Below are 23,424 nucleotides of genomic sequence, written 5' to 3' on the forward strand. Positions count from 1 at the left end.
CTAGAATCTGATCTCAGGTCAGAATGGGTTCATCAGACCAGTGTGTGTCTCCAGTGGAAACCTCGTATGAATCTGATCTCAGGTCAGAATGGGTTAAGCATGGATGACTGGAGCATGTGGCTCTGTCTGCAGAGACATTCTACTGTACAGTGAAGGATCATTGATTTCACTGATTTCCCCTTGGAAGATATTTCAATTATGTAGTCCATACATTATGTAGTCCATACATTATGTAGTCCATACATTATGTAGTCCATACATGGGCAACTGGCGGCATGCGCCCCTCAGGTAAATATCAGAATACTGATAATTATATTATTGATTTCAGCTGTTACAATTCCAAACATGCAAACATGACCCGCTTTTTTATGTCCAATGTGTTTGGATTTAGTTCATAAAGTTATAACTAAATTCATTTGAAATTAAATATCCAATAAAAAAAGATTGCCACCATTTTTTTCAGGATTTCAATTCAAAGATAGCAAAAATAGCTGATCTACCAGCTCGGTGCTCGGTGCGGCTTGTTTTGACTCTTGAGCTTAATTTAGATCGGCTATTTCTGATAGTAATATACAACGTGGCCCTCTGGAGTGAGTGTGGAAATATAGTGGCCCTCTCCATCGTCAAAGTTTCCCACCCCTGATGTAGTCATAGCACTTTACAGTATATGGGGCAGCGGTGGCCGAACGGTTTGCAGAGCGGTCTTGATATCGGAAGGTCGCTAGTTCGTATCCCCGGACCGGCACGTTAAAATTACCACCGCTGAAGTGCCCTTGGACAAGGCATTGAACCCCAACCATGAAATGTTCTATGAGCAGGGCCTGGCTGTAAACAAGTTCTTGAGCTTAGTCCAGTTAGTTACCCTGGGTGAACATAGTAACTTTCTTTCTTTCTTTCTTATATATGTATAGTATAGTATGTATAGTTTATATGTATAGTTTCATATGTTCTTAGCTTACGCATGCTTCATGATAACTACTTTTTAATGTATGTAATGTATATATGTACAGTATGTATTGCCATGCTTTTTGCCATGCTTTTTGTTCTTGCTTAATGTAAATCTCTGGATTAATTAAGAGCGTCTGCTAAATGCCTAAATTGTGAACTTCTTGTGATATTTCATGCCTTTTCTAGACAAGTGTGTCCGCGTGCATTTCCACCTTCCCTACAAGTGGGAGATCTGTGAAGGAGACGGCTGGAGGGAGCTGAGGAGCATGGAGGAGATCGAGAGGAACTACTGCGACCCGCGCAGAACACACAGGTGACACGTCAACACACACAGGTCAAAGGTCAACACACACAGGTCAAAGGTCAACACACACAGGTCAAAGGTCAACACACACTCAAAGGTCAAAACACACAGGTCAAAGGTCAAAACAGGTGACACGTAAAAACACAGGTGACAGGTCAAGTCCTCCAAACATGTAGTCATCAATGAATATGACAGTTAAAAGAGTTGCTGAATCGATTGATTTGATTTGAATTGATTGATTTCAGTGTTGTTTTTGTCGACTGAAACTAAAACGAAAAATGTCCGTCGCTATGATGACTAAAACTTGTACATCGGCTATTTTCAGCAAGTGTAAAAACAGTCATTACGACGGCATCGAGGCCCACCATAAATACATTTCAGTCGACTAAATCAACTGCAGATTTAGTCGACTAAAATCTTATGATATTTAGTCGACCCGAAACTAAACACTAAAACATTCCGGGTGACTGAAATGTGTCTAAAACTAAATGAAAACGATTCAAGAAGACTAATGACTTAAAGGACCACTTCACCACTTTTCAACCTATCTTCATATAATAGGTCCTCACTAATAATCATGATAAAATGGCACGATTTCTTTCTACTCAGTCTGTGTCTCATAGGAGGGCTGTGGGCAGTTCAGAAACCGTCTTCCAGTGACATCATCGATGGGGAATACAAGTTAATAGAAACCGCAGGCTTTCTAGTCCTGAAAAGTTGCAATGTGAAAATGGAAGCCATCGTTCTCACGATAATGAAAATCTAAACATTTTTGTAAAAAAAAATCTTGTTTCAAAACAAATCTGCCTATTGATGATGTCATTGGAAGACGTTTTCTAAACTGCCCACAGCCCTCCTATGAGACACAGACCGAGAAGAAATTGCGCCATTTTTTTCAAGATTATTAGTGAGGACCTATTATATGAAGATAGGTTGAAAAGTGGTGAAGTGGTCCTTTAACCCATTCTGACCGGGCACCCATTTTGGTGTCAGCATCATGTTATGCTTTAGCTATTGAAAAATAGCAGATCTACAAGCTCATATCGCGCCACCGAGTGGCGCGATACGAGCTTGTAGGTCTGCTATTTTTGAAAAATCGAAGAACGACTGACATTTCTAGAATCTGATCTCAGGTCAGAATGGGTTAAAACTAAAATCAGAATTTGCTGCCACTAACGCTGACTGACTGATGGTGTGTCTCGCAGCCCGGGCGCGCGGCCCGTGGACTTCGTGGCCATGACCCGGGAGGCGGTTCCGGTCCGCCGTCTCTCCACGGCGTCCTCCGTGACGAAGCCCGCCCACTACGTCCTGACCACGGAGTGGCTGTGGTTCTACAAGGGAGACCACGAGAACTGGGTGGAGTACGGCCGGCCGGTGGGTCACCTGGTTTCACCGTCTAGCCAAGGACTAGGGGGTATTAAGGGTCACCTTGTTTCACCCCCTGCCAAGGACTAGGGGGTATTAAGGGTCACCTTGTTTCACCCCCTGCCAAGGACTAGGGGGTATTAAGGGTATTACGAGGGCATTTAGGACTATGGGGTATTAAGGGTATCACGAGGGCATTTAGGCCTGCCAAGGACTAGGGGGTATTAAGGGTCACCTTGTTTCACCCCCTGCCAAGGACTAGGGGGTATTAAGGGTCACCTTGTTTCACCCCCTGCCAAGGACTAGGGGGTATTAAGGGTATTACGAGGGCATTTAGGACTAGGGGGTATTAAGGGTATCACGAGGGCATTTAGGCCTGCCAAGGACTAGGGGGTATTAAGGGTCACCTTGTTTCACCCCCTGCCAAGGACTAGGGGGTATTAAGGGTATTACGAGGGCATTTAGGACTAGGGGGTATTAAGGGTATCACGAGGGCATTTAGGACTAGGGGGTATTAAGGGTATTACGAGGGCATTTAGGACTAGGGGGTATTAAGGGTATCACGAGGGCATTTAGGACTAGGGGGTATTAAGGGTATTACGAGGGCATTTAGGACTAGGGGGTATTAAGGGTATCACGAGGGCATTTAGGACTAGGGGGTATTAAGGGTATCACAAGGGCATTTAGGACTAGGGGGTATTAAGGGTATCACGAGGGCATTTAGGACTAGGGGGTATTAAGGGTATTACGAGGGCATTTAGGACTAGGGGGTATTAAGGGTATCACGAGGACATTTAGGCCTGGACTAGGGGGTATTAAGGGTATCACGAGGGCATTTAGGACTATGGGGTATTAAGGGTATCACGAGGGCATTTAGGACTAGGGGGTATTAAGGGTATCACGAGGGCATTTAGGACTAGGGGGTATTAAGGGTATCACGAGGGCATTTAGGACTATGGGGTATTAAGGGTATCACGAGGGCATTTAGGACTAGGGGGTATTAAGGGTATTACGAGGGCATTTAGGACTAGGGGGTATTAAGGGTATCACGAGGGCATTTAGGACTAGGGGGTATTAAGGGTATCACGAGGGCATTTAGGACTAGGGGGTATTAAGGGTATCACGAGGGCATTTAGGACTAGGGGGTATTAAGGGTATTACGAGGGCATTTAGGACTAGGGGGTATTAAGGGTATCACGAGGGCATTTAGGACTAGGGGGTATTAAGGGTATCACGAGGGCATTTAGGACTAGGGGGTATTAAGGGTATTACGAGGGCATTTAGGACTAGGGGGTATTAAGGGTATTACGAGGGCATTTAGGGGGTAGGACTAGGGGGTATTAAGGGTATTACGAGGGCATTTAGGACTAGGGGGTATTAAGGGTATTACGAGGGCATTTAGGCCTGACAAGGACTAGGGGGTATTAAGGGTATCATGAGGGCATTTAGGCCTGACGTCGACATAAATAAAAAAAGGTCTTCTGAAAGAATATATATTCAAAGATTTGTGCCGTATTTGCACGATAAAAAAAAAAATGCAGACATACATCATACAAGCTCATAGCGCGCCACTCGGTGCCGCGCTATGAGCTTGTAGATCTGCTATTTTTCAATAGCTAAAAGTATATAACAAAGCTTAAAACACCAAAAGGGGATTGGGGTGGCTCCAGAGCTGTAGACGACTGCGTTCACTTCATGAGGCTTCAGTCCAATGGAGGCTCTCCTAGACTTCTATAGAGCGTCGCAGTCCCGCCCCCCCTCGAGAGACCCGGAAAAGAAATCCCCGTTAATTTTCCTCATAGACTTTTCAGAAAGTATTTATTTAAAGGCGTTTATGCCGCTGGACAAAGCCAACTCTTGTCGTGGCAAATCATGACAATAAACACAATGTTTTGGGCCAAACAAATAATTAAAAAGTAGAAAAAAACGGCAGGTTACAACACTTTTTTTGTTGTGTTTCTTCTTTGTAATTATTTGTTTGGTCTAAAATATGTTTGTCATGATTTGTCACGACTCGAGTTGGCTTCATACGACGCTTAAAAGGTCTTTAAATAAATATTTTTTGAAATGTCTATGAGGAAAATGCTTTGGGATTCATTTCCTGGGCCTGGCGTCGTCATGAAAGGGGGCGGGACTGCGACGCTCTATTGAGAATGGGGACAAGTCCTGGAGCGGAAGTAGGCAGAAATGCATTGGACTCAGGGCAACAGCCCAGCTTTAATTATCTTAAATCCCTTTATTTTAGATTGTTTTGTAGTAATAGTACAACATAAACATTGACAGAGACTTTAGTTGTTACTCTATAACACTTTAAAACAGTTGTCATGTTGCACAACATGCTTAAAATAGCTATTATTTGCGCCGCCCTCGTTGAAAACAATGTATTTCCAACTCCAGCTTGTCTCAGTTCAGACTGCATGAACAGCGCTCGGTTTCTGCCACCTCGATATCGTAACTCTGATATTAGATGGCTCTGGGGTCTGGCTCTGGGGATGGCTCTGGGGTATTGTGCTCCTAATGGAGCACAATAGAACCTAATGTGGTTAGAGCACAATCGCTAACACAGTCAATTAAAAGCTTTGCTTAAAAATGTCCCAAAAATTATCCCCTTGGGGAATAGTCTGGCGTTACCAGACTGTTTCCTCTGCAATTTCCAAATGCTTCCGTCATACAGTCTGGAGCAACGGAAGCTCTGATCAGGAGTAAAATATAAATGCTTCCGTCGTACAGTCTGGAGCAACGGAAGCTCTAATCATGAGTAACATATAAATGCTTCCGTCATACAGTCTGGAGCAACGGAAGCTCTGATCACGAGTAAAATATAAAGCGGAAGTGGAGCCTCGTCCCCACTTCCGTTTCGTCTTTACAGTCGCGCAAATGTATCCTAATATAAATATAAATCATCTGGAACGTCTCCTTACTCAGCTCATGGGGGCTGTAGTTCATTCTGTTACTCAGCTCATGGGGGCTGTAGTTCATTCTGTTACTCAGCTCATGGGGGCTGTAGTTCATTCTGTTACTCAGCTCATGGGGGCTGTAGTTCATTCTGTTACTCAGCTCATGGGGCTGTAGTTCATTCTGTTACTCAGCTCATGGGGCTGTAGTTCATTCTGTTACTCAGCTCATGGGAGCTGTAGTTCCAGACTCTATACAGCATTCAGAGATTGTGGAATAGTCGTCTGGCTACGCGAGACGGCTTGGGGATTAATAATAATCACATTAATAATAATCACATGTAATCTGTATTACATAAACTGCATACAAATCGGATAAAAGATCAAAGTTCTTAACATTCAGCCACATTTTCAGAATGCTTAATCTGTGTTGTTGTTGTTCTTTGATTAGGATGATAAGCAGCGTCTGATGTCGGCGACGTCTCGCGACCTGGAGGAGTCTTATTTAGCCGATAACACGGCTGAGATCACGGTGACCAAAGGCCACCGCCAATACTACCTGAGCTACCAAGGTAACGCCCCCTCTGACATCACAATACTACCTGAGCTACCAAGGTAACGCCCCCTCTGACATCACAATACTACCTGAGCTACCAAGGTAACGCCCCCTCTGACATCACAACACTACCTGAGCTACCAAGGTAACGCCCCCCTCTGACATCACAATACTACCTGAGCTACCAAGGTAACGCCCCCTCTGACATCACAATACTACCTGAGCTACCAAGGTAACGCCCCCTCTGACATCACAATACTACCTGAGCTACCAAGGTAACGCCCCCTCTGACATCACAATACTACCTGAGCTACCAAGGTAACGCCCCCTCTGACATCACAACACTACCTGAGCTACCAAGGTAACGCCCCCTCTGACATCACAATACTACCTGAGCTACCAAGGTAACGCCCCCTCTGACATCACAATACTACCTGAGCTACCAAGGTAACGCCCCCTCTGACATCACAATACTACCTGAGCTACCAAGGTAACGCCCCCTCTGACATCACAACACTACCTGAGCTACCAAGGTAACGCCCCCTCTGACATCACAATACTACCTGAGCTACCAAGGTAACGCCCCCTCTGACATCACAATACTACCTGAGCTACCAAGGTAACGCCCCCTCTGACATCACAACACTACCTGAGCTACCAAGGTAACGCCCCCTCTGACATCACAACACTACCTGAGCTACCAAGGTAACGCCCCCTCTGACATCACAATACTACCTGAGCTACCAAGGTAACGCCCCCTCTGACATCACAATACTACCTGAGCTACCAAGGTAACGCCCCCTCTGACATCACAATACTACCTGAGCTACCAAGGTAACGCCCCCCTCTGACATCACAATACTACCTGAGCTACCAAGGTAACGCCCCCTCTGACATCACAATACTACCTGAGCTACCAAGGTAACGCCCCCCTCTGACATCACAATACTACCTGAGCTACCAAGGTAACGCCCATCACAATACTACCTGAGCTACCAAGGTAACGCCCCCCTCTGACATCACAACACTACCTGAGCTACCAAGGTAACGCCCCCTCTGACATCACAATACTACCTGAGCTACCAAGGTAACGCCCCCTCTGACATCACAATACTACCTGAGCTACAAGGTAACGCCCCCCTCTGACATCACAATACTACCTGAGCTACCAAGGTAACGCCCCCTCTGACATCACAATACTACCTGAGCTACCAAGGTAACGCCCCCTCTGACATCACAACACTACCTGAGCTACCAAGGTAACGCCCCCTCTGACATCACAACACTACCTGAGCTACCAAGGTAACGCCCCCCTCTGACATCACAATACTACCTGAGCTACCAAGGTAACGCCCCCTCTGACATCACAACACTACCTGAGCTACCAAGGTAACGCCCCCTCTGACATCACAATACTACCTGAGCTACCAAGGTAACGCCCCCCTCTGACATCACAACACTACCTGAGCTACCAAGGTAACGCCCCCCTCTGACATCACAATACTACCTGAGCTACCAAGGTAACGCCCCCTCTGACATCACAACACTACCTGAGCTACCAAGGTAACGCCCCCTCTGACATCACAACACTACCTGAGCTACCAAGGTAACGCCCCCCTCTGACATCACAATACTACCTGAGCTACCAAGGTAACGCCCCCTCTGACATCACAACACTACCTGAGCTACCAAGGTAACGCCCCCTCTGACATCACAACACTACCTGAGCTACCAAGGTAACGCCCCCCTCTGACATCACAACACTACCTGAGCTACCAAGGTAACGCCCCCCTCTGACATCACAATACTACCTGAGCTACCAAGGTAACGCCCCCTCTGACATCACAACACTACCTGAGCTACCAAGGTAACGCCCCCTCTGACATCACAATACTACCTGAGCTACCAAGGTAACGCCCCCCTCTGACATCACAACACTACCTGAGCTACCAAGGTAACGCCCCCTCTGACATCACAATACTACCTGAGCTACCAAGGTAACGCCCCCTCTGACATCACAATACTACCTGAGCTACCAAGGTAACGCCCCCTCTGACATCACAATACTACCTGAGCTACCAAGGTAACGCCCCCCTCTGACATCACAACACTACCTGAGCTACCAAGGTAACGCCCCCTCTGACATCACAATACTACCTGAGCTACCAAGGTAACGCCCCCTCTGACATCACAACACTACCTGAGCTACCAAGGTAACGCCCCCTCTGACATCACAACACTACCTGAGCTACCAAGGTAACGCCCCCCTCTGACATCACAACACTACCTGAGCTACCAAGGTAACGCCCCCTCTGACATCACAATACTACCTGAGCTACCAAGGTAACGCCCCCCTCTGACATCACAACACTACCTGAGCTACCAAGGTAACGCCCCCCTCTGACATCACAATACTACCTGAGCTACCAAGGTAACGCCCCCTCTGACATCACAATACTACCTGAGCTACCAAGGTAACGCCCCCTCTGACATCACAACACTACCTGAGCTACCAAGGTAACGCCCCCTCTGACATCACAATACTACCTGAGCTACCAAGGTAACGCCCCCTCTGACATCACAACACTACCTGAGCTACCAAGGTAACGCCCCCTCTGACATCACAACACTACCTGAGCTACCAAGGTAACGCCCCCCTCTGACATCACAATACTACCTGAGCTACCAAGGTAACGCCCCCCTCTGACATCACAATACTACCTGAGCTACCAAGGTAACGCCCCCTCTGACATCACAATACTACCTGAGCTACCAAGGTAACGCCCCCCTCTGACATCACAATACTACCTGAGCTACCAAGGTAACGCCCCCCTCTGACATCACAATACTACCTGAGCTACCAAGGTAACGCCCCCCTCTGACATCACAATACTACCTGAGCTACCAAGGTAACGCCCCCCTCTGACATCACAATACTACCTGAGCTACCAAGGTAACGCCCCCTCTGACATCACAATACTACCTGAGCTACCAAGGTAACGCCCCCTCTGACATCACAATACTACCTGAGCTACCAAGGTAACGCCCCCTCTGACATCACAACACTACCTGAGCTACCAAGGTAACGCCCCCTCTGACATCACAACACTACCTGAGCTACCAAGGTAACGCCCCCTCTGACATCACAACACTACCTGAGCTACCAAGGTAACGCCCCCTCTGACATCACAACACTACCTGAGCTACCAAGGTAACGCCCCCTCTGACATCACAACACTACCTGAGCTACCAAGGTAACGCCCCCCTCTGACATCACAATACTACCTGAGCTACCAAGGTAACGCCCCCCTCTGACATCACAATACTACCTGAGCTACCAAGGTAACGCCCCCTCTGACATCACAACACTACCTGAGCTACCAAGGTAACGCCCCCCTCTGACATCACAATACTACCTGAGCTACCAAGGTAACGCCCCCTCTGACATCACAATACTACCTGAGCTACCAAGGTAACGCCCCCTCTGACATCACAATACTACCTGAGCTACCAAGGTAACGCCCCCTCTGACATCACAATACTACCTGAGCTACCAAGGTAACGCCCCCCTCTGACATCACAATACTACCTGAGCTACCAAGGTAACGCCCCCCTCTGACATCACAATACTACCTGAGCTACCAAGGTAACGCCCCCTCTGACATCACAATACTACCTGAGCTACCAAGGTAACGCCCCCTCTGACATCACAATACTACCTGAGCTACCAAGGTAACGCCCCCCTCTGACATCACAATACTACCTGAGCTACCAAGGTAACGCCCCCTCTGACATCACAACACTACCTGAGCTACCAAGGTAACGCCCCCCTCTGACATCACAATACTACCTGAGCTACCAAGGTAACGCCCCCCTCTGACATCACAATACTACCTGAGCTACCAAGGTAACGCCCCCCTCTGACATCACAACACTACCTGAGCTACCAAGGTAACGCCCCCTCTGACATCACAACACTACCTGAGCTACCAAGGTAACGCCCCCCTCTGACATCACAATACTACCTGAGCTACCAAGGTAACGCCCCCCTCTGACATCACAATACTACCTGAGCTACCAAGGTAACGCCCCCTCTGACATCACAATACTACCTGAGCTACCAAGGTAACGCCCCCCTCTGACATCACAATACTACCTGAGCTACCAAGGTAACGCCCCCTCTGACATCACACACAATACTACCTGAGCTACCAAGGTAACGCCCCCCTCTGACATCACAATACTACCTGAGCTACCAAGGTAACGCCCCCTCTGACATCACAATACTACCTGAGCTACCAAGGTAACGCCCCCTCTGACATCACAATACTACCTGAGCTACCAAGGTAACGCCCCCTCTGACATCACAATACTACCTGAGCTACCAAGGTAACGCCCCCTCTGACATCACAAACTACCTGAGCTACCAAGGTAACGCCCCCTCTGACATCACAATACTACCTGAGCTACCAAGGTAACGCCCCCTCTGACATCACAACACTACCTGAGCTACCAAGGTAACGCCCCCTCTGACATCACAACACTACCTGAGCTACCAAGGTAACGCCCCCTCTGACATCACAATACTACCTGAGCTACCAAGGTAACGCCCCCTCTGACATCACAATACTACCTGAGCTACCAAGGTAACGCCCCCTCTGACATCACAACACTACCTGAGCTACCAAGGTAACGCCCCCTCTGACATCACAATACTACCTGAGCTACCAAGGTAACGCCCCCTCTGACATCACAACACTACCTGAGCTACCAAGGTAACGCCCCCTCTGACATCACAATACTACCTGAGCTACCAAGGTAACGCCCCCTCTGACATCACAATACTACCTGAGCTACCAAGGTAACGCCCCCTCTGACATCACAACACTACCTGAGCTACCAAGGTAACGCCCCCCTCTGACATCACAATACTACCTGAGCTACCAAGGTAACGCCCCCTCTGACATCACAATACTACCTGAGCTACCAAGGTAACGCCCCCTCTGACATCACAATACTACCTGAGCTACCAAGGTAACGCCCCCCTCTGACATCACAATACTACCTGAGCTACCAAGGTAACGCCCCCTCTGACATCACAACACTACCTGAGCTACCAAGGTAACGCCCCCTCTGACATCACAACACTACCTGAGCTACCAAGGTAACGCCCCCCTCTGACATCACAATACTACCTGAGCTACCAAGGTAACGCCCCCTCTGACATCACAATACTACCTGAGCTACCAAGGTAACGCCCCCTCTGACATCACAACACTACCTGAGCTACCAAGGTAACGCCCCCTCTGACATCACAACACTACCTGAGCTACCAAGGTAACGCCCCCTCTGACATCACAATACTACCTGAGCTACCAAGGTAACGCCCCCTCTGACATCACAACACTACCTGAGCTACCAAGGTAACGCCCCCTCTGACATCACAACACTACCTGAGCTACCAAGGTAACGCCCCCTCTGACATCACAACACTACCTGAGCTACCAAGGTAACGCCCCCCTCTGACATCACAATACTACCTGAGCTACCAAGGTAACGCCCCCCTCTGACATCACAACACTACCTGAGCTACCAAGGTAACGCCCCCTCTGACATCACAATACTACCTGAGCTACCAAGGTAACGCCCCCCTCTGACATCACAACACTACCTGAGCTACCAAGGTAACGCCCCCTCTGACATCACAACACTACCTGAGCTACCAAGGTAACGCCCCCTCTGACATCACAATACTACCTGAGCTACCAAGGTAACGCCCCCCTCTGACATCACAATACTACCTGAGCTACCAAGGTAACGCCCCCTCTGACATCACAACACTACCTGAGCTACCAAGGTAACGCCCCCTCTGACATCACAATACTACCTGAGCTACCAAGGTAACGCCCCCTCTGACATCACAATACTACCTGAGCTACCAAGGTAACGCCCCCCTCTGACATCACAATACTACCTGAGCTACCAAGGTAACGCCCCCTCTGACATCACAATACTACCTGAGCTACCAAGGTAACGCCCCCTCTGACATCACAACACTACCTGAGCTACCAAGGTAACGCCCCCTCTGACATCACAATACTACCTGAGCTACCAAGGTAACGCCCCCTCTGACATCACAATACTACCTGAGCTACCAAGGTAACGCCCCCTCTGACATCACAATACTACCTGAGCTACCAAGGTAACGCCCCCTCTGACATCACAATACTACCTGAGCTACCAAGGTAACGCCCCCTCTGACATCACAATACTACCTGAGCTACCAAGGTAACGCCCCCTCTGACATCACAATACTACCTGAGCTACCAAGGTAACGCCCCCTCTGACATCACAATACTACCTGAGCTACCAAGGTAACGCCCCCTCTGACATCACAATACTACCTGAGCTACCAAGGTAACGCCCCCTCTGACATCACAACACTACCTGAGCTACCAAGGTAACGCCCCCTCTGACATCACAACACTACCTGAGCTACCAAGGTAACGCCCCCTCTGACATCACAATACTACCTGAGCTACAAGGTAACGCCCCCTCTGACATCACAATACTACCTGAGCTACCAAGGTAACGCCCCCTCTGACATCACAATACTACCTGAGCTACCAAGGTAACGCCCCCCTCTGACATCACAATACTACCTGAGCTACCAAGGTAACGCCCCCTCTGACATCACAATACTACCTGAGCTACCAAGGTAACGCCCCCTCTGACATCACAACACTACCTGAGCTACCAAGGTAACGCCCCCTCTGACATCACAATACTACCTGAGCTACCAAGGTAACGCCCCCTCTGACATCACAACACTACCTGAGCTACCAAGGTAACGCCCCCTCTGACATCACAATACTACCTGAGCTACCAAGGTAACGCCCCCTCTGACATCACAATACTACCTGAGCTACCAAGGTAACGCCCCCTCTGACATCACAATACTACCTGAGCTACCAAGGTAACGCCCCCTCTGACATCACAATACTACCTGAGCTACCAAGGTAACGCCCCCCTCTGACATCACAACACTACCTGAGCTACCAAGGTAACGCCCCCTCTGACATCACAATACTACCTGAGCTACCAAGGTAACGCCCCCTCTGACATCACAACACTACCTGAGCTACCAAGGTAACGCCCCCTCTGACATCACAATACTACCTGAGCTACCAAGGTAACGCCCCCTCTGACATCACAACACTACCTGAGCTACCAAGGTAACGCCCCCCTCTGACATCACAATACTACCTGAGCTACCAAGGTAACGCCCCCTCTGACATCACAATACTACCTGAGCTACCAAGGTAACGCCCCCTCTGACATCACAATACTACCTGAGCTACCAAGGTAACGCCCCCTCTGACATCACAATACTACCTGAGCTACCAAGGTAACGCCCCCTCTGACATCACAATACTACCTGAGCTACCAAGGTAACGCCCCCTCTGACATCACAATACTACCTGAGCTACCAAGGTAACGCCCCCTCTGACATCACAATACTACCTGAGCTACCAAGGTAACGCCCCCTCTGACATCACAATACTACCTGAGCTACCAAGGTAACGCCCCCTCTGACATCACAATACTACCTGAGCTACCAAGGTAACGCCCCCTCTGACATCACAACACTACCTGAGCTACCAAGGTAACGCCCCCTCTGACATCACAATACTACCTGAGCTACCAAGGTAACGCCCCCTCTGACATCACAATACTACCTGAGCTACCAAGGTAACGCCCCCTCTGACATCACAATACTACCTGAGCTACCAAGGTAACGCCCCCTCTGACATCACAATACTACCTGAGCTACCAAGGTAACGCCCCCTCTGACATCACAATACTACCTGAGCTACCAAGGTAACGCCCCCTCTGACATCACAATACTACCTGAGCTACCAAGGTAACGCCCCCTCTGACATCACAATACTACCTGAGCTACCAAGGTAACGCCCCCTCTGACATCACAATACTACCTGAGCTACCAAGGTAACGCCCCCCTCTGACATCACAATACTACCTGAGCTACCAAGGTAACGCCCCCTCTGACATCACAATACTACCTGAGCTACCAAGGTAACGCCCCCTCTGACATCACAATACTACCTGAGCTACCAAGGTAACGCCCCCCTCTGACATCACAATACTACCTGAGCTACCAAGGTAACGCCCCCTCTGACATCACAATACTACCTGAGCTACCAAGGTAACGCCCCCTCTGACATCACAATACTACCTGAGCTACCAAGGTAACGCCCCCTCTGACATCACAATACTACCTGAGCTACCAAGGTAACGCCCCCTCTGACATCACAATACTACCTGAGCTACCAAGGTAACGCCCCCCTCTGACATCACAATACTACCTGAGCTACCAAGGTAACGCCCCCTCTGACATCACAATACTACCTGAGCTACCAAGGTAACGCCCCCCTCTGACAATCACAACACTACCTGAGCTACCAAGGTAACGCCCCCTCTGACATCACAATACTACCTGAGCTACCAAGGTAACGCCCCCTCTGACATCACAATACTACCTGAGCTACCAAGGTAACGCCCCCTCTGACATCACAATACTACCTGAGCTACCAAGGTAACGCCCCCTCTGACATCACAATACTACCTGAGCTACCAAGGTAACGCCCCCCTCTGACATCACAATACTACCTGAGCTACCAAGGTAACGCCCCCCTCTGACATCACAATACTACCTGAGCTACCAAGGTAACGCCCCCTCTGACATCACAATACTACCTGAGCTACCAAGGTAACGCCCCCCTCTGACATCACAATACTACCTGAGCTACCAAGGTAACGCCCCCTCTGACATCACAATACTACCTGAGCTACCAAGGTAACGCCCCCTCTGACATCACAATACTACCTGAGCTACCAAGGTAACGCCCCCTCTGACATCACAATACTACCTGAGCTACCAAGGTAACGCCCCCTCTGACATCACAATACTACCTGAGCTACCAAGGTAACGCCCCCTCTGACATCACAATACTACCTGAGCTACCAAGGTAACGCCCCCTCTGACATCACAACACTACCTGAGCTACCAAGGTAACGCCCCCTCTGACATCACAATACTACCTGAGCTACCAAGGTAACGCCCCCTCTGACATCACAATACTACCTGAGCTACCAAGGTAACGCCCCCTCTGACATCACAATACTACCTGAGCTACCAAGGTAACGCCCCCTCTGACATCACAATACTACCTGAGCTACCAAGGTAACGCCCCCTCTGACATCACAATACTACCTGAGCTACCAAGGTAACGCCCCCTCTGACATCACAATACTACCTGAGCTACCAAGGTAACGCCCCCTCTGACATCACAATACTACCTGAGCTACCAAGGTAACGCCCCCCTCTGACATCACAATACTACCTGAGCTACCAAGGTAACGCCCCCTCTGACATCACAATACTACCTGAGCTACCAAGGTAACGCCCCCTCTGACATCACAATACTACCTGAGCTACCAAGGTAACGCCCCCTCTGACATCACAACACTACCTGAGCTACCAAGGTAACGCCCCCTCTGACATCACAACACTACCTGAGCTACCAAGGTAACGCCCCCTCTGACATCACAATACTACCTGAGCTACCAAGGTAACGCCCCCTCTGACATCACAATACTACCTGAGCTACCAAGGTAACGCCCCCTCTGACATCACAATACTACCTGAGCTACCAAGGTAACGCCCCCTCTGACATCACAACACTACCTGAGCTACCAAGGTAACGCCCCCTCTGACATCACAATACTACCTGAGCTACCAAGGTAACGCCCCCTCTGACATCACAATACTACCTGAGCTACCAAGGTAACGCCCCCTCTGACATCACAATACTACCTGAGCTACCAAGGTAACGCCCCCTCTGACATCACAACACTACCTGAGCTACCAAGGTAACGCCCCCTCTGACATCACAACACTACCTGAGCTACCAAGGTAACGCCCCCTCTGACATCACAATACTACCTGAGCTACCAAGGTAACGCCCCCTCTGACATCACAATACTACCTGAGCTACCAAGGTAACGCCCCCTCTGACATCACAATACTACCTGAGCTACCAAGGTAACGCCCCCTCTGACATCACAACACTACCTGAGCTACCAAGGTAACGCCCCCTCTGACATCACAACACTACCTGAGCTACCAAGGTAACGCCCCCTCTGACATCACAATACTACCTGAGCTACCAAGGTAACGCCCCCCTCTGACATCACAATACTACCTGAGCTACCAAGGTAACGCCCCCTCTGACATCACAATACTACCTGAGCTACCAAGGTAACGCCCCCCTCTGACATCACAATACTACCTGAGCTACCAAGGTAACGCCCCCTCTGACATCACAATACTACCTGAGCTACCAAGGTAACGCCCCCTCTGACATCACAACACTACCTGAGCTACCAAGGTAACGCCCCCTCTGACATCACAACACTACCTGAGCTACCAAGGTAACGCCCCCTCTGACATCACAATACTACCTGAGCTACCAAGGTAACGCCCCCTCTGACATCACAATACTACCTGAGCTACCAGTAACGCCCCCTCTGACATCACAATACTACCTGAGCTACCAAGGTAACGCCCCCTCTGACATCACAACACTACCTGAGCTACCAAGGTAACGCCCCCTCTGACATCACAACACTACCTGAGCTACCAAGGTAACGCCCCCTCTGACATCACAACACTACCTGAGCTACCAAGGTAACGCCCCCCTCTGACATCACAATACTACCTGAGCTACCAAGGTAACGCCCCCCTCTGACATCACAATACTACCTGAGCTACCAAGGTAACGCCCCCTCTGACATCACAATACTACCTGAGCTACCAAGGTAACGCCCCCCTCTGACATCACAACACTACCTGAGCTACCAAGGTAACGCCCCCTCTGACATCACAACACTACCTGAGCTACCAAGGTAACGCCCCCTCTGACATCACAATACTACCTGAGCTACCAAGGTAACGCCCCCCTCTGACATCACAATACTACCTGAGCTACCAAGGTAACGCCCCCTCTGACATCACAATACTACCTGAGCTACCAAGGTAACGCCCCCCTCTGACATCACAATACTACCTGAGCTACCAAGGTAACGCCCCCTCTGACATCACAATACTACCTGAGCTACCAAGGTAACGCCCCCTCTGACATCACAACACTACCTGAGCTACCAAGGTAACGCCCCCTCTGACATCACAACACTACCTGAGCTACCAAGGTAACGCCCCCCTCTGACATCACAATACTACCTGAGCTACCAAGGTAACGCCCCCTCTGACATCACAATACTACCTGAGCTACCAAGGTAACGCCCCCCTCTGACATCACAACACTACCTGAGCTACCAAGGTAACGCCCCCCTCTGACATCACAACACTACCTGAGCTACCAAGGTAACGCCCCCTCTGACATCACAACACTACCTGAGCTACCAAGGTAACGCCCCCTCTGACATCACAATACTACCTGAGCTACCAAGGTAACGCCCCCTCTGACATCACAACACTACCTGAGCTACCAAGGTAACGCCCCCTCTGACATCACAACACTACCTGAGCTACCAAGGTAACGCCCCCTCTGACATCACAACACTACCTGAGCTACCAAGGTAACGCCCCCTCTGACATCACAACACTACCTGAGCTACCAAGGTAACGCCCCCTCTGACATCACAACACTACCTGAGCTACCAAGGTAACGCCCCCTCTGACATCACAACACTACCTGAGCTACCAAGGTAACGCCCCCTCTGACATCACAACACTACCTGAGCTACCAAGGTAACGCCCCCTCTGACATCACAATACTACCTGAGCTACCAAGGTAACGCCCCCTCTGACATCACAATACTACCTGAGCTACCAAGGTAACGCCCCCTCTGACATCACAATACTACCTGAGCTACCAAGGTAACGCCCCCTCTGACATCACAACACTACCTGAGCTACCAAGGTAACGCCCCCTCTGACATCACAATACTACCTGAGCTACCAAGGTAACGCCCCCTCTGACATCACAATACTACCTGAGCTACCAAGGTAACGCCCCCTCTGACATCACAATACTACCTGAGCTACCAAGGTAACGCCCCCTCTGACATCACAACACTACCTGAGCTACCAAGGTAACGCCCCCTCTGACATCACAATACTACCTGAGCTACCAAGGTAACGCCCCCTCTGACATCACAACACTACCTGAGCTACCAAGGTAACGCCCCCTCTGACATCACAACACTACCTGAGCTACCAAGGTAACGCCCCCTCTGACATCACAATACTACCTGAGCTACTAAGGTAACGCCCCCTCTGACATCACAACACTACCTGAGCTACCAAGGTAACGCCCCCCTCTGACATCACAATACTACCTGAGCTACCAAGGTAACGCCCCCTCTGACATCACAATACTACCTGAGCTACCAAGGTAACGCCCCCTCTGACATCACAATACTACCTGAGCTACCAAGGTAACGCCCCCTCTGACATCACTATACTACCTGAGCTACCAAGGTAACGCCCCCCTCTGACATCACAACACTACCTGAGCTACTAAGGTAACGCCCCCTCTGACATCACAACACTACCTGAGCTACCAAGGTAACGCCCCCTCTGACATCACAACACTACCTGAGCTACTAAGGTAACGCCCCCCTCTGACATCACAACACTACCTGAGCTACCAAGGTAACGCCCCCTCTGACATCACAATACTACCTGAGCTACCAAGGTAACGCCCCCCTCTGACATCACAACACTACCTGAGCTACCAAGGTAACGCCCCCTCTGACATCACAATACTACCTGAGCTACCGAGGTAACGCCCCCTCTGACATCACAACACTACCTGAGCTACCAAGGTAACGCCCCCTCTGACATCACAATACTACCTGAGCTACCAAGGTAACGCCCCCCCTCTGACATCACAATACTACCTGAGCTACCAAGGTAACGCCCCCTCTGACATCACAATACTACCTGAGCTACCAAGGTAACGCCCCCTCTGACATCACAACACTACCTGAGCTACCAAGGTAACGCCCCCCTCTGACATCACAACACTACCTGAGCTACCAAGGTAACGCCCCCTCTGACATCACAATACTACCTGAGCTACCAAGGTAACGCCCCCTCTGACATCACAACACTACCTGAGCTACCAAGGTAACGCCCCCTCTGACATCACAATACTACCTGAGCTACCAAGGTAACGCCCCCTCTGACATCACAACACTACCTGAGCTACCAAGGTAACGCCCCCTCTGACATCACAATACTACCTGAGCTACCAAGGTAACGCCCCCTCTGACATCACAATACTACCTGAGCTACCAAGGTAACGCCCCCTCTGACATCACAACACTACCTGAGCTACCAAGGTAACGCCCCCCTCTGACATCACAATACTACCTGAGCTACCAAGGTAACGCCCCCTCTGACATCACAATACTACCTGAGCTACCAAGGTAACCCCCCCTCTGACATCACAATACTACCTGAGCTACCAAGGTAACGCCCCCCTCTGACATCACAACACTACCTGAGCTACCAAGGTAACGCCCCCTCTGACATCACAATACTACCTGAGCTACCAAGGTAACGCCCCCCTCTGACATCACAATACTACCTGAGCTACCAAGGTAACGCCCCCTCTGACATCACAATACTACCTGAGCTACCAAGGTAACGCCCCCTCTGACATCACAATACTACCTGAGCTACCAAGGTAACGCCCCCTCTGACATCACAACACTACCTGAGCTACCAAGGTAACGGCGCCCCCTCTGACATCACATTTGGGCATGCCTGACACAGAACTCCATACTGTATATAGGAATAAAGGGACACATACATAAATCTCCATATATGGGCATAAAAGGGACACAGACAGATGGGTGGAACGGTATTGCATAGCCGGGGCGGGGCATGCATCTGCAGCTTCCATCGTTACCGACTCGGTGCCCCACAGCCGGCCTCCAGAGGGCCACTATATTTCCACGCTCACTCCAGAGGGCCACTATATTTCCACACTCACTCCAGAGGGCCACTATATTTCCACGCTCACTCCAGAGGGGCCACTATATTATATTTCCACACTCACTCCAGAGGGCCACTATATTTCCACACTCACTCCAGAGGGCCACTATATTTCCACGCTCACTCCAGAGGGCCACTATATTTCCACGCTCACTCCAGAGGGCCACTATATTTCCACGCTCACTCCAGAGGGCCGCTATATTTCCACACTCACTCCAGAGGGCCACTATATCTCCACACTCACTCCAGAGGGCCACTATATTTCCACGCTCACTCCAGAGGGCCACTATATCTCCACACTCACTCCAGAGGGCCACTATATTTCCACGCTCACTCCAGAGGGCCACTATATTTCCACGCTCACTCCAGAGGGCCACGTTGCATATTGCTGTTTGTAGCAAAGAATTGCTGATCTACAAGCTCCAGCGTTCTCCTCCTCTCTGTTGCAGACATGTACCAGCGGAACCTCAAGCATAACACCAAGAGGAAGGTGAGGCGTCGGCCCAAGTTCGTCTCCGCCAGAGAGGTGGAGAAACTGACGTCCACTCAGTAGAGACCGACGCTGACGTCCACTCAGTAGAGACCGACGCTGACGTCCACTCAGTAGAGACCGACGCTGACGTCCTCCCCTGAATCGAAGAGTGCCTTAAGGACTCATTAACACCTAAAAGACTGCCCCCCCCCCCCCCCCCATCAATCAAAAATGTTTGGTCAAACCATGTGACTTCCATTGGAAATGCATTGGGTGGCGGCCATTAAACACGGACAAGACACAAGACACGGACAAGACAGGTGTCTTTTAGGTGTGAATGAGGTAAAACCTGTCTGTCCCACACAGTAAAACCTGTCTGTCCCTCACAGTAAAACCTGTCTGTCCCACACAGTAAAACCTGTCTGTCCCACACAGTAAAACCTGTCTGTCCCAACGCAGTAAAACCTGTCTGTCCCACACAGTAAAACCTGTCTGTCCCACACAGTAAAACCTGTCTGTCCCACACAGTAAAACCTGTCTGTCCCACACAGTAAAACCTGTCTGTCCCACACAGTAAAACCTGTCTGTCCCACACAGTAAAACCTGTCTGTCCCACACAGTAAAACCTGTCTGTCCCACGCAGTAAAACCTGTCTGTCCCACACAGTAAAACCTGTCTGTCCCACGCAGTAAAACCTGTCTGTCCCACACAGTAAAACCTGTCTGTCCCACGCAGTAAAACCTGTCTGTCCCACACAGTAAAACCTGTCTGTCCCACGCAGTAAAACCTGTCTGTCCCACACAGTAAAACCTGTCTGTCCCACGCAGTAAAACCTGTCTGTCCCACGCAGTAAAACCTGTCTGTCCCACGCAGTAAAACCTGTCTGTCCCAACACAGTAAAACCTGTCTGTCCCACGCAGTAAAACCTGTCTGTCCCACGCAGTAAAACCTGTCTGTCCCACACAGTAAAACCTGTCTGTCCCACGCAGTAAAACCTGTCTGTCCCACACAGTAAAACCTGTCTGTCCCACGCAGTAAAACCTGTCTGTCCCACACAGTAAAACCTGTCTGTCCCACGCAGTAAAACCTGTCTGTCCCACACAGTAAAACCTGTCTGTCCCACGCAGTAAAACCTGTCTGTCCCACACAGTAAAACCTGTCTGTCCCACGCAGTAAAACCTGTCTGTCCCACGCAGTAAAACCTGTCTGTCCCACGCAGTAAAACCTGTCTGTCCCAACACAGTAAAACCTGTCTGTCCCACGCAGTAAAACCTGTCTGTCCCACGCAGTAAAACCTGTCTGTCCCAACACAGTAAAACCTGTCTGTCCCACACAGTAAAACCTGTCTGTCCCACACAGTAAAACCTGTCTGTCCCACGCAGTAAAACCTGTCTGTCCCACACAGTAAAACCTGTCTGTCCCACGCAGTAAAACCTGTCTGTCCCACACAGTAAAACCTGTCTGTCCCACTCAGTAAAACCTGTCTGTCCCACACAGTAAAACCTGTCTGTCCCACACAGTAAAACCTGTCTGTCCCACACAGTAAAACCTGTCTGTCCCACACAGTAAAACCTGTCTGTCCCACACAGTAAAACCTGTCTGTCCCACGCAGTAAAACCTGTCTGTCCCACGCAGTAAAACCTGTCTGTCCCACGCAGTAAAACCTGTCTGTCCCACACAGTAAAACCTGTCTGTCCCACACAGTAAAACCTGTCTGTCCCACACAGTAAAACCTGTCTGTCCCACACAGTAAAACCTGTCTGTCCCACACAGTAAAACCTGTCTGTCCCACACAGTAAAACCTGTCTGTCCCACGCAGTAAAACCTGTCTGTCCCACGCAGTAAAACCTGTCTGTCCCACACAGTAAAACCTGTCTGTCCCAACGCAGTAAAACCTGTCTGTCCCACACAGTAAAACCTGTCTGTCCCACGCAGTAAAACCTGTCTGTCCCAACGCAGTGAAATGCCTCTCCTTTCCATTCGTTCAGGAGAATTGCATTTTTCCCGACGTCTCCTGAACTTGAACGTAGCGTCCTACGTTGGAACGAATGAGTTTCCAAATCCACGCCGTATGGACACGCCTCATCTCCAGTAGATAAAGAGTGCTGGTTGCGCCCCGAAAATAGCTGATCTACAAGCTCTCAACGCGTCGCAGCGCGACGCGTTGAGAGCTTGTAGATCAGCTATTTTCGCTATTTTCTTTTGTCCAAAAGTGCCCTCTTAGGGCTGATTCATACTCCTATTTTACCACTGTTTCGACGCTGTAGTGCCGAAATGATTTCGGCTCGTCAGAAATTGACGTCAAATTGTAGGCTCTACTAGCCTGGGCACCATTTCATTTCGGTATATGATCCGGGCTGGAGCCGGATGATATGCTTACGTCATGTTGTAGGCAATGGTTTGCCTACAACAAACAGGAAGAACAGGCGGCGACAACTTCCTTTTCCCTCTCAATAAAAAGCTCTCGTAAGCGAGAGCTTTTATTGAGAGGGAAAAGGAAGTTGCCGCCGCCTGTTCATCCTGTCTGGCGACTACAAAACAATACTACAACATGACGTAACCACATCATCCGGCCCCAGCCTGGATCATACGGACTTTTGAAACAGAGACCAGGCTTTCCTCCGAGGCGGTGGAAAGCCTGGTGATGCGAGGTTAAGGCTCTATATGGTTATAGGCTCGTCAGAAATTGACGTCACATTGTAGCCGCTCTACAGCGCCGAACCGACTTTTATTCGGCTCTAAAATAGGAGTATGAATCGGCCCTTAGGGGATTTC

The 23,424-nt window shown here is 49.7% G+C and overlaps 1 protein-coding gene and 1 long non-coding RNA gene across 2 annotated transcripts in view; one reads left to right on the top strand and one right to left on the bottom strand.

The window, feature by feature from the left end:
- Positions 1 to 20,963, top strand: part of parp12b (poly (ADP-ribose) polymerase family, member 12b) — a 28,428-nt gene extending 7,465 nt beyond the window's left edge. Inside the window, exons 4-7 of the mRNA XM_083757951.1 lie at positions 1,135 to 1,261; positions 2,458 to 2,626; positions 5,963 to 6,083; positions 20,627 to 20,963. Of these exons, the coding sequence (XP_083614077.1) occupies positions 1,135 to 1,261; positions 2,458 to 2,626; positions 5,963 to 6,083; positions 20,627 to 20,730 (521 nt within the window). The 3' untranslated portion in view covers positions 20,731 to 20,963. The remainder of the gene's footprint in view (positions 1 to 1,134; positions 1,262 to 2,457; positions 2,627 to 5,962; positions 6,084 to 20,626) is intronic.
- Positions 1 to 23,424, bottom strand: part of LOC310853503 — a 273,260-nt gene that overhangs the window by 234,504 nt on the left and 15,332 nt on the right. The gene's annotated exons all lie outside the window — the stretch shown is intronic.

This window comes from Protomyctophum parallelum, assembly GCF_964188405.1.
Source record: "Protomyctophum parallelum genome assembly, chromosome: 22".
Lineage (NCBI taxonomy): Eukaryota > Metazoa > Chordata > Actinopteri > Myctophiformes > Myctophidae > Protomyctophum > Protomyctophum parallelum.